At 43.9% G+C, this 12,147-nt stretch overlaps 1 protein-coding gene across 1 annotated transcript in view; it reads left to right on the top strand.

Moving 5' to 3' along the window:
* LOC311357865 (SH3 and multiple ankyrin repeat domains protein 2-like) overlaps positions 1-6,057 on the top strand; it is a gene marked incomplete at both ends in the record, with an annotated part of 36,782 nt that extends 30,725 nt beyond the window's left edge. Inside the window, 2 exons of the mRNA XM_084477886.1 lie at positions 3,961-5,106; positions 5,526-6,057. Coding sequence (XP_084334012.1) covers positions 3,961-5,106; positions 5,526-6,057 — 1,678 coding nt within the window. The remainder of the gene's footprint in view (positions 1-3,960; positions 5,107-5,525) is intronic.
* Positions 6,058-12,147: the final 6,090 nt, after the last annotated feature.

Here is a 12,147-nt window from a genome sequence, read left to right as displayed (position 1 = left end):
TATGCCTAAGGGTGGTGGGGGGGAAAACTCTGACTGTTGTTTGTGCGTATGCATTGAACAGCAGTTCAGAGTACTCTGCCTTCTTGGAGACCCTGAATGGAGTCCTGCATGGGGCTCCAGTAGGGGACTCCGTAGTTCTGCTGGGAGACTTCAACGTCCACGTGGGCAATGGAGACGGTGGTTGATGGAGACACCTGGAGACGCGTGGTGGGGAGGAACGGTCTCCCTGATCTAAACCCGAGTGGTCGTTTGTTACTGGACTTCTGTGCTAGTCATGGATTGTCCATAACGAACACCATGTTTGAACATAAGGGTGCTCATAAGTGTACCTGGTACCAGAGTACCCTAGGCCGAAGATTGATGATCGATTTTGTGATCGTGTCATCTGATCTGAGGACTTATGTTTTGGACACTCGGGTGAAGAGAGGGGCGGAACTGTCAACCAACCACCATCTGGTGGTTAGTTGGATCAGGGAATGGGGGAAGATTCTAGACAGACCTGGTAAGCCCAAACGGGTAGTGTGGGTGAATTGGGAACGTCTGGAGGAGGCCCCTGTCCTAGAGCTCTTCAACTCACACCTCTGGCGGAGCTTTTCTAGCATTCCTGTGGAGGTTGGGGGCATTGAGCCGGAGTGGGCGGTGTTCAAAGCCTCCATTGCTGAAGCTGCGGCAGGGAGCTGTGGCCTCAGGGTCTTCCTCAAGGGGCGGTAACCCTCGGACACCGCGGTGGACACCGGTGGTCAGGGAAGCTGTCCGACTGAAGAAGGAGGCCTTCCGGGGTATGTTATCCCGGAGGACTCCTGACGCAGTTGAAGGGTACCGGCGGGCTCGAAGGGCTGCAGCTGCTGCCGTGTCGAAGGCTAAGCAGTGGGTGTGGGAGAAGTTCGGAGAGGACATGGAGAAGGACTTTTGGTCGGCACCAAAGTGTTTCTGGAAGACCATCCGACACCTCAGAAGGGGGAAACGGGGAAACATCCAAGCTGTGTACAGTAAGGGTGGGACTCTGTTGACCTCGACTGAGGAGGTAGTCGAACGTTGGAAGGAACTCTTTGAGGAACTCCTGAATCCGACTAACATGCCCTCTATGATGGAGGCAGAGCTCGAGGTTGATTGTGGTTCGTCGTCAATTTCTGGTGGAAGTCACTGAGGTAGTTAAACATCTCCGCAGTGGCAAAGCCCCAGGGATTGATGAGATCCAGCCAGAAATGCTAAAAGCTCTGGGTGTTGAGGGGCTGTCATGGTTGACACACCTCTTCAACATTACGTGGGAGTCTGGTACAGTGCCAAAGGAGTGGCAAACCGGGGTGGTGGTTCCCCTGTTCAAAAAGGGGGACCAGAGAGTGTGTGCCAATTACTGGGGTATCACACTTCTCAGCCTCCCTGGGAAAGTCTACTCTAAGGTGCTGTAAAGGAGGGTTCGGCCGATTGTCAGATTTAAGAGGAACAATGCGGATTCCGCCCTGGACATGGAACTACGGACCAGTTCTTCACTCTCGCAAGGATCCTGGAGGTGGCCTGGGAGTATGCCCATCCGGTCTACATGTGTTTTGTGGATTTGGAGAAGGCATATGACCGGGTCCCCCGGGAGAAACTGTGGGAGGTGCTGCGGGAGTATGGGGTAAGGGGGTCACTCCTCAGGGCCATCCAATCTCTGTATTCCCAAAGCGAGAGCTGTGTCCACGTTCTCGGCAGCCAGTCAGTTCCGTTCCCGGTGGGTGTTGGCCTCCACCAGGGCTGCGCTTTGTCACCAATCCTGTTTGTGATATTCATGGACAGGATATCGAGGCGTAGTCGTGGTGGGGAGGGGTTGCAGTTCGGTGATCTGAGGATCTCAACACTGCTCTTTGCAGATGATGTGGTCCTGATGGCATCATCGGCCTGTGACCTTCAGCACTCACTGGATCGGCTGGCAGCCGAGTGTGAAGCGGCTGGGATGAGGATCAGCACCACTAAATCTGAGGCCATGACTCTTAGCAGGAAACTGGTGGATTGCCTTCTCCGGGTAGGAAATGAGTCCTTAGCCCCAGTGAAGGAGTTCAAGTACCTCGGGGTCTTGTTCGCGAGTGAGGGTACGATGGAGTGTGAGATTGGCCGGAGAATCTGAGCAGCGGGGGCGGTATTGCGTTCGCTTTACCGCACCGTGACGAAACGAGAGCTGAGCCGTAAGGCAAAGCTCTCGATCTACCAGTCGATCTTCGTTCCTATTCTCACCTATGGTCATGAGGGATGGGTAATGACCGAAAGGACGAGATCACGGATACAAGCGGCCAAGATGAGTTTTCTCAGGAGGGTGGCTGGCTGGCTTCTCCCTTAGGGATAGGGTGAGAAGTTCAGCCATCCGGGAGGAACTTGGATTAGAACCGCTGCTCCTCTGCTTATAAAGGAGTCAGTTGAGGTGGTTCGGGCATCTGGTAAGGATGCCCACTGGACGCGACTGGTCGTGCCTGGAGGTGTTCCAGGCACGACCAGTGGGGAGGAGACCCCGGAGAAGACCCAGGACTAGGTGGAGAGATTATATCTCAACACTGGCCTGGGAACGCCTCGGGATCCCCCCCGTCAGAGCTGGTCAATGTGGTCGGGGAAAGGGAAGTCTGGGGCCCCCTGCTTGAGCTGCTGCCCCCGTGACCCGACCCCGGATAAGCGGATGACGAAAGATGAGGATTCATATACACCATGCAGAAGCATGTTGCGGGCTAAAGGGTAGAAACAGGAGCATGGAGAATGAAGCATGTCCAAAAAACTGCCCAGCTGACCAGCTGATTTATGATGGATCATAAATTACAATCTCCATTTTAATTGGGCCTATAATATGAATAGCATGGTGAGGGCAGGGCAGGGCGGGCGTAACTACTCCCTTGTTAAAAAAGAGTCCCAGTATCTGTCAGCTAGCTTTAGTGAACCTGACCGGAACAATGAAAGCCAAAACCGGGTACGTTACCATGGTAACCATGTTTCAACTGTTTATGCATGCAATAGCATGTGTTTAACCTAGAGAGAGAGAGTCGTCTACAATGAAAAGCCAATCTGCAAGTGGTGTTGGGGTTTGGTTCTATTTTAAATACACAGTATCAAATAGTTATTTATTATTGCAGCTTAACAATACAGACACCAAAGCCCTCCCACAGGCTGTGCTTCAGTCCCCACTCTCTCCCTCAAAAGCCTTGTTAAATAAACAATCACCAGGGTGAGCTGCAGCTGGCCTCAATTGGTGGTTGCCTGGTTGTTGTAGTCTTTAGTTGTAGTCTTTGGTGCCAAAGCTATCTTCTTTCCACCTTGAGCAGAACTACCTTCCGTCTATGTGTGATGCCACACGACCAGCATTGCCAGTTGTACGATAATTCATAATTTTGCCCTCTGTATGACGTAGGATAAATAATGCAATAAGTCTTGCATCAAATATGGTGATTTGTAGGTATAATGTTGAATTAATAGCAATGTACTATTTAATCTGATGTCTGTCCTTACACTCCACATCTAGAATGACCAGTTTAGTCCACTTCTGTATGGTCCACTCTGCTGAATTATGCAGCTTTTAACATGGGAAATCAGCCCTAACCCTAACCCTAAGTACAATATTGTTAATTAGAATAATTTCTTCAACCTAATAACTTCAACCTAATATTACTTAAAATCTCCATGTTTCATATATATCGATAGTTCATGTGGGAGAGTATCCTTGACCCTGAACTGAACTGAAACTGAATTGTTTCATATGAAGTTCTGAATCTATTATCATAATATTATTTCTAATTAACAATCTCTCTCTCTCTCTCGCTCTCTCTCTCTCTCTCTCTCTCTCTCTCTCTCTCTCTCTCTCTCTCTCTCTCTCTCTCTCTCTCTCTCTCTACACACACACACACACTATTCAGATTTCAATATTCAATATTCAGAAAAACACACTTGAGAAAAACACTGTAAAAAAAACAACTCTCATCTGAAACATGTGTCACCGTTCCCCAGGCAGATGACTGAATCCAAGTACGAGACGGACACCAAGTACGAGCACCCTCTGGCCAAGGACAAGAAGAGAGTGGAGCAGACGCAGCGAGACGAAGACCTGTCCCAGCACAAGCGGGCCGGCCTCCTAATGGTGCACACATCGGACCGCACACGCCGCGGCTCCTCGGGGGGTCTCCTTGGTGGGGAGGAGCGGGGCGCCAAGCACGCCGCGTCCAAGGACCACAGCCAGCCGGCCTCCGCCCCTCCCTTGTCTCATAATCCGTCTCACATCCACATCTCCCCGCACAAGACCTTCATCACCGTCAGCTCGGCCGAGGAGCCAGTCAAGCTCCCGTTCGGCATGATCCCGCCCCCGCCGCTGGCGTCCGTGGACATCCCCGAGGACGAGCTCTTCCCAGAGTCCCTCCCACCGCCGATAGAGTTCGCCAATAGCTTTGATATCTCCGAGAGCCAGGCCAGCAGCATCGCCGAGCTGCTGAAACAAACCAACAACCTGTCCTCGGACCAGGCCCTGGCCATCACCGAGATCCTGAAGCAAACGCAAAACGCGTCGCCGGGCTCCGCCTCCGCGGCCCGCCAGAGTTCTGTCTCCCCGTTCTATCCCTCCTACTTCCTGCCCACAAACAGCCAACATGAGATCAAGTGTGCACCAGCTGGCCTGACCAACACCATGCTTCCTATTTATCCAGAAGTTTCCCTCGACAGCTTTGGTCCGGTCGGCGATTCAGGAATAGAGGTGGAGGTGGACAGCAGGTCGGTCGGCGGGGACCCCCAGCTGGAGACCACCGGCACTGCGTCCAACGTCTCTTCCATGTCCACCCTGTCCTCGGAGGGAGGGGGCGAGGGTCTGGACGCGTGCGCCGTCTATGCAGATGGTCAGGCCTTCACCGCCGCCGCCATGATCAACAAATCCAACAAGAGCACCAAGGTGAAGACGCACAACGTATTGCTGCACCACAGGAGCGGGAAGGAGATGGGACACGAGGGCATGATGGCACATCGGGACGAGAGCTCCTACAATGGAGGAGGACCTCCCTCTTACATCCCAGCTCCTCCTGCTTCTGGGGAGGCCCCGCGGACGTCCCGGGACGGAGGAGAGGGGAAGCACCCTCACATGTCCAAAGCTGGAGAAACAAGGAGATCCAGGTAGGATACTTCACGCAGGCTTTCTTCTTGCACATGTTGCCACTCATCGTTTTCATTCAGCTGGGAAACATGGCTATAGTAATCAATGGAAGGTGCAATGATGACGTAGTGTTTTCAGTGGAGCCCTGGGGTTAGAGGCTGTCACACTGTTCACTGCATACTGTAGTCACAGGCTCACCAAGAGTGGCTTCTGTCTGACAACATACATGTCAGTCTATATGTGTCTGTAATTTGTCTGTAATTTGTCTGACCTTAAATTAATAGGTAGTGGTTCTTGGGTGTCTTTTGTTTTGTCACATATTGGATCTACCTAGGCAGTTTGCTAGAAGCTCTGAGTGGATCACTAATGTACATTTCATGCATTCTCATCTGCATGTTCTTCATGAATTCAACATTTGTGTTCTCTTATGTCTCTCCAGAAACGCAGACTTCTCCTCTGGCGTCCCGCGCAGGAACACAGTCACCTTCGCTTCCACGACTGTCTTGTCCTCGCTCTCGTGCCAAGAGGTCATCACCAACTCCAGCGCACTGTCCGGTTCCATCCAAAGGTCCCCCTCCCCGAGCCTCTCACCTCCCCCTGACACGGGCCTCAGGCATCCCCCTCACGCCTCCAGCTCCTCCCCCTCCTCTCCTGCCCTGGCCGACCTCTACGTGCTTCCGCCTCTGGGCTCTGGGATCTCCCGCTCGTCCTCCCCTCTGCTGTCGTCGCCTTCCGCCTCTTCCAATAAGCCCTTCGCCTCCAAGCCGCTGGTCCTCTGGAGCAAGGAGGACGTGGCCGATTGGCTGGACCACCTGAACCTGTCAGAGCACAAGGACGCCTTCTTGGACAACGACATTGAGGGCAGCCACCTGCCGTCGCTGCAGAAGGACGACCTGGTGGACCTGGGAGTCACTAGGGTGGGGCATCGGATGAACATAGAGAGAGCTCTGAAGGACTTGATGGACATGTAGCTAGGTCTGACCGCACAGGGAGGAAGGAATCCTGCTGCACACTGCACAACATTGATGGCTTTAGAACGTGGTGGTATAATGCTGTAATGTTTTACTGTATGACTGTTTAAAATACTGAAAGACTTTATATATATATATATATATATATATATATATACATATACATATGTAGATATAGTACATTAGTTTATCGATTCAACTAGATTTGTTTGAAAAAGTACTGTTTCAAAAAGTAGTGAGAGAAATCCAACAGAACTAATACTGAGTAATAGTTGAATATATTTAATTGATATCCCAGGTTGAGATATAACTGCACACCAAGCTTGAAGAAACAAACATGGAATAGACATAGTCGTTTTGTGGAATATGTCATTTTTTAACAGATGACCGTAGATTAGTGTAATTTATAGGTTTAAAGTGTGGACATTTGAACTCTTAACACGTCTGTTGAATGTAAAAACACCACCTGCTGTGTGGTGTATGTGTCCGTGCAGTTTTCTACTTTCAGGACTTTTCACCTTAAGTATTTGGTTAAAAAAGAACTTTTGGGATTTGCTGCTATTCCAGTCTTCTTACATGATAATTGTAAACAGATACAGACTGTATTTTATCAATTGTGGCCATTTGCAACCTTTTTGCTAATGATATGAATATAGAGCAATGTTGAATGAGATGTACTGCCCATATACATAATCCTGGCCTTAAGGGAAGTATAACTTTACAAACATATTATATCAGATTATATCATCTCTTCTTTACCAAACATTATCATTTTTTATGTTATACATGGGTATGTTGCCATCTGTAACATAATATGTACAACATAACATTTGATCTAAAGATAACCATTCACAAACATATCTAACTAAGCATTTCTAAAACAAATTTTACAAAAATTAAGTAATAAATATAAATTGTCTACTTCACATTAGGCGTATTATGTTCATGTTACTTTCATTTTTATGAGGCCTAAAATGTATTTATTTATGTTTGGGTCTTGTTCTAGATCGAGTGATGCATGTTTTAATAATTAGATGAAGGAAAAACAAGGAGAATATGAGAGAACTATAAATAAATTGTAAATCATAATCAAAGCTGCAGCATACAGTTCCCACACTTAGAGCCATGCCATGTGTAAGTGTACCAATACTTATAATCTAATAGAATAAGATGGTCATTATGAATCCAGGGATGTTTTTTTTTCCTCCCATTTCATCATGTAGGTAGGTGTCCATGGCAGCATGATTAGACACAAATATGCAATTCACACACAGAACCACACCATATATTCAACAGTGGCAGTTAGGCCTACTGTCCAACATTAAATATTTTTTAATGTATTTTACATTGTATTGCTGTATTAAACAATATCAAGTCCATAAACACTATGGGGTGTGGAAAATGTACATACTTTGTCGTACGTTCGCTGACGTTATCATTGACTATTTTATCTTCACTCTCTTTTCGGATTTCATACCACAGAGCACCGATCTCATTCCACGCAACGATGCCAACTCATACTCCCACCTCTAAACGAGAACATTACAGCCCAGCACAGAGACGAAGGCTGCTCGCAACGACGCATTAACATCACATGAAAGGACCGCTGGGTTGACAAATGCGTGCATCGCCAAGTAAAATATCCATCTTAGAATTGTGCAGTTGCTAAATGCGATGCCACAAACATGTGCACTTTCTAGAAAAAGGGTTTCCTCAGGAAACCGTTTCCTCAGGCAGAAGTAAGTAGAACTGAGATGCCAGATACGGTCAGTGCTCATTTGATCATATGCTCCACAGGACTGTGTACACACAAAAGTATATAGTGCTAGGTGGATTTACTCTAGATTTATCCAGAGTAACATTGACCTCAAATGCAGAAGTAGTGCATGGTGGTATTTTACATTGTGAGGAACTTTTTTGGGCCATTTAAATAAATACAAGTGAACAGGAATATTTTATTTTGTGCTATTTTGAAAAATAAATTCTGTATTTTGTGGATGGTAAACATCTGGAGGCTGATATCAGCAATGTGCCAAAAAAGGAAATCCTGCTGAATCAACTATTCCTTTATATTCATGAAACCATTTTGACTGCCCATTATTTTTCTATAAGGTACGCAAACCTTGTTATGCATGTATGTGCAAAGAAGCTGCATATTTTTTTTTTTTTGACTACTACAGAATAACAACAACTGATATTTGTTATTTTGATGACCACAGTTAAAATATTCTTTAAATATTGATGATTGATTCTTGATGCTGATATGCATTCCAATGTAAGTGATAAGTAATGCGAATGAAGATCAATAATTGAATTGTTGGGGCAATGGACAACATTTCCTTGAGTTATATTGTGTTTTTATATTAATCTAAAGCATGGGTTGTAACACATGCACACAAAGAGGGAAATGATCTAAGAAGCAATATGTATTTTTTTGTTTGTGTGACAACTGTTCCATGGTATGTCTTTGACATAGTTTTATGAACAGCTGTGAAATGTGTTCAATGGGTAGTATGTGGATTTTCAGTTCAGCCAACTGTACTGCAGCTGCCCACAGGTTGGGACGCTCATCCATAACTGTGTATCAGTTAGCCTGAGTTTAGTCTCTGGACTAAACCTGACACATCATCGCAGTGGTATGGTCAGGTGGGGACTCAAAGACCACTTTTTTTTTACATATTGTCACAAAATCATAAGATGTTTACAAAGTTATTTACAAATATTTATTATTTACAAAGGATACCTAAATGTAATCGGTTTTTTTCAATATAGATATTAGTAAATTGTCTTCAAATCCAGACCTGCCTCACCACTGCATTGAGTATAGGATTTTTTTTTTTTACTTTGTTGTAGAACAAAACAAAAAACATTGTTGGAAAGGTCTCTGCTTGGAGGGTAACATATGTAAGTTTGAGAGATGAAATCTGACCAGGGGTCATGTCTGTATCTCAATAAAAGGTTAACAGATAACTGTTTTGGACAGCTCTGGACATCTACTATTAAAGGGGCAGTACCATCATGCCCTAACATGTCAGCACTTTGTCTTGTACATATATGAAGCTATTCCCTGACAAAATGAACACCTAGTAACACATAATGTCAATTTTCATTCATTCCTTCTATATGAAATGGCTGGGAGTAAATATCATGCAACTATCATGATGGTTCGCTTTTGAGTTTAACTTGAGAATTAGTTCAACATTGATTGAAGTAAGGTATAATTAAGCAAAATATGCACAACATTATGTGGATTCATTCGGCTACCTAAAGGCACAGAACATATTTGCCATCAACTGGCCGAAAGACCACGTTGCAATCTGGATATGTTTTTGGGTGGATTTTTTTTTTCTTAATTATTCAGGGCAGTCAAGATTTCCCTTTGGCAGTCCATGAAATCAGCCAGCTTTGGAGCCACTCAATTATTTATATGTAGAATTTTTATTTTTTTAATGAAGGAATCCTTTTATCAAGACGCGGGAGTGAGCATTCTGTTTCAAGAGATAGTTTCTCAAATGTGTACTAAAACAAATGGATGACACTTTAATATAGTAAGGATCAAGCAAAATTCCTAAATGCTTCCAATTCCTTTGAGCACTTTGTAATCTTGTTTTTTATATCTCTATAGCAAAATGTACAATTTAATCACATGATTTTTGACTTTATCATAAATAGTGTGATCTTGTCGTTTGCCTTGAACATACACATTAGTTGCTCTTTTAGCCCACTAGACCAATGGTTTACTAGAGTGTTTTGCTGGTTGATCTGATGTATTTATTATATTATATATTGATCAGTTTATTTAAATTGTTATTATTTACCTTCAAATTCTATAAATTCGAAATTCATGCAATGTAATTACATTAAGTTTGCAATCCCACTGAAAATATGGCTAATTAACAGAAGATTTTTGTCTTCCACATTCCCTTCTCTTGTGTCCATAAAGGTTTCAAATCAACAATGTGTAGATTGGCCATTGTAGAAATACACTTATTGCAAGCTTCATCCACTCATGCAAATCATTTTCTTTTCATTAGATAATCTCTGCAGCATACAATGTGTTACTCCGCCCCTTTCAGTTTGTGGTTTCCGGCATGCTCTGTGTCGTCTTCCCCCAGAAGTTCTGCTATAACATAGTAAGACCGCTGGATCTGAGAGTACAAGACAATGACCAGACAATGTATAATATGATACAATCTGTAGTGGTTATAATGAATGTAACATTCAATTGTATTGAATGAATTGATGAAAATAAAGAACTGTATACCGTGATTCTTCATCACGGTATACATACATATATTCTACACTTAGACAAATTATAGAATAATAAAACAACTTATTTTGTGTAAATGATAAGGCAAGCCTTTTGCTACGTTTTATATAAAGTTGCATCCTGGATATTTTTCTGAGTCTTTGTGGTACTTGTGATTATACTTAATAAAATAACCACAATTGCATAGGTGCATTCATCAGAGAAATAATTTAGTAGATCAACTTGAAATACATATTGTCTATTTAATGTTACATATATATACTGTATATACTGTATATATTTATATATATATATGTGGTATCTGTGACATCGGCAAGCTACCGAACACTTTTTTTTATTCATCTATTCACCACTTCTCAAAATGTTGGGACACAATTCACACCACAACCATTATATTTTGGAGCTCTGCTAGCTATCCATCATTTATCCAAATGTCCAAACATGAAACATGATTTACAACTGACATGAGGCTGAGTAATGAGTATATGTCATCATTTCGAAATGATGTGCCTCATAGGACCAGCCAGGAAGATAGTAACGCTGTGAGTACCAGAGAATAGGCACACTTTGCTGGAGGACCAGCAGCAGCTATACCACGGTGCAGAACGTTAAGGCTGTTGCAGCAGAGATGATGCATTACAATATTTATATCATGATATATTGTTATTTTCATACATGATTATATTCATATATGAATGCAGTTGAATATAGAAATGTTAAGGATGACCATGTTTGGTTTGGTTAACATAGAATTACAAACATCAAATGGTTTTCTATGGAATTTGAGCAAAACAATGATTTTCTTTGTCTGCTTTATCTCAGTGTCAGGGTTTCTCAATAACACAGACGTTCTCACCTCTGCATTGGAAGTAAAAGCAATAAACAAACGTGACAGTTGTTAGTAAGTGTAAAGGTCCCTTCCTCTTAGCTGGTGCACTGACCTTATTCCCCTAGTGATAAGGGAGCTAGAGTTTTCATTAGAGTTTGGTGGACTTTTAGTTCAATCTTCTTTCATGGTCTCACAGAGGGCTTTAGTTTGTGTCATAAATGTAGGTTATTCTGATGGTCTGGCTGACTGCTCATTTTATTTGGCAGTTTCTTGTATTTATGTCATGTCAAGACGAGGGGGGAACCGATTCGCAGGGATAGGCCATTAGCTCAAGAAACTATCCGGGTCAAAAACAGCAAACACGAGGAAGATATGCTATACACACCCAAATACAATACAGACAGAAACAAAAATATCAACATGGGAAGACACAGTTGAACATAATCGGTAATTGAAAGAGTTGTCAGACAGTTGTCAGTTGGCGTAAGGAATGGGGTTGGCGATTGGGTTAGGATTGAGGCAGGATCATGAAAATTGAAAGAATATAACCATCCCCACCATTATTGTATGCTACATTGTTTCGCATGGTAGATGACTCCCTCTCTAGGTTAATAGGTGCTATTGCATGCATCAACTCTTATTGGCTAATGAGGTTTCCCGGTAACTGCTGATTGATGCGACACACCTCTTATTATCGAAACTGAAATGAATGGGGGTTTATGGGCCGATTAATATTTTATAAAGGGTGAATATAGCCCCCACTTAGGCCTACATAATAACATTATAGTTGAACATACACATGTAAAGTGTTTTGGATTGCTGTTCAAGTTAATTATGTTTCTATTTGCTTTCATGTCAAACAATGTGTAATCTTTTCTAGGGTTGATCAGAATGTAGGTCTACCTATAATGTAATACATCCTGAGACATTGACAGAACTGGTATGGTCCTTCTGTCATGACCACCACGTGAAGGCGAACGCGTATTCACCA

Source organism: Micromesistius poutassou (genome assembly GCF_964030765.1).
Source record: "Micromesistius poutassou genome assembly, chromosome: 13".
NCBI lineage: Eukaryota > Metazoa > Chordata > Actinopteri > Gadiformes > Gadidae > Micromesistius > Micromesistius poutassou.
The sequence above is the reverse complement of the archived record's forward strand: the minus strand, read 5'-3'. Positions and strand labels throughout refer to the sequence as shown.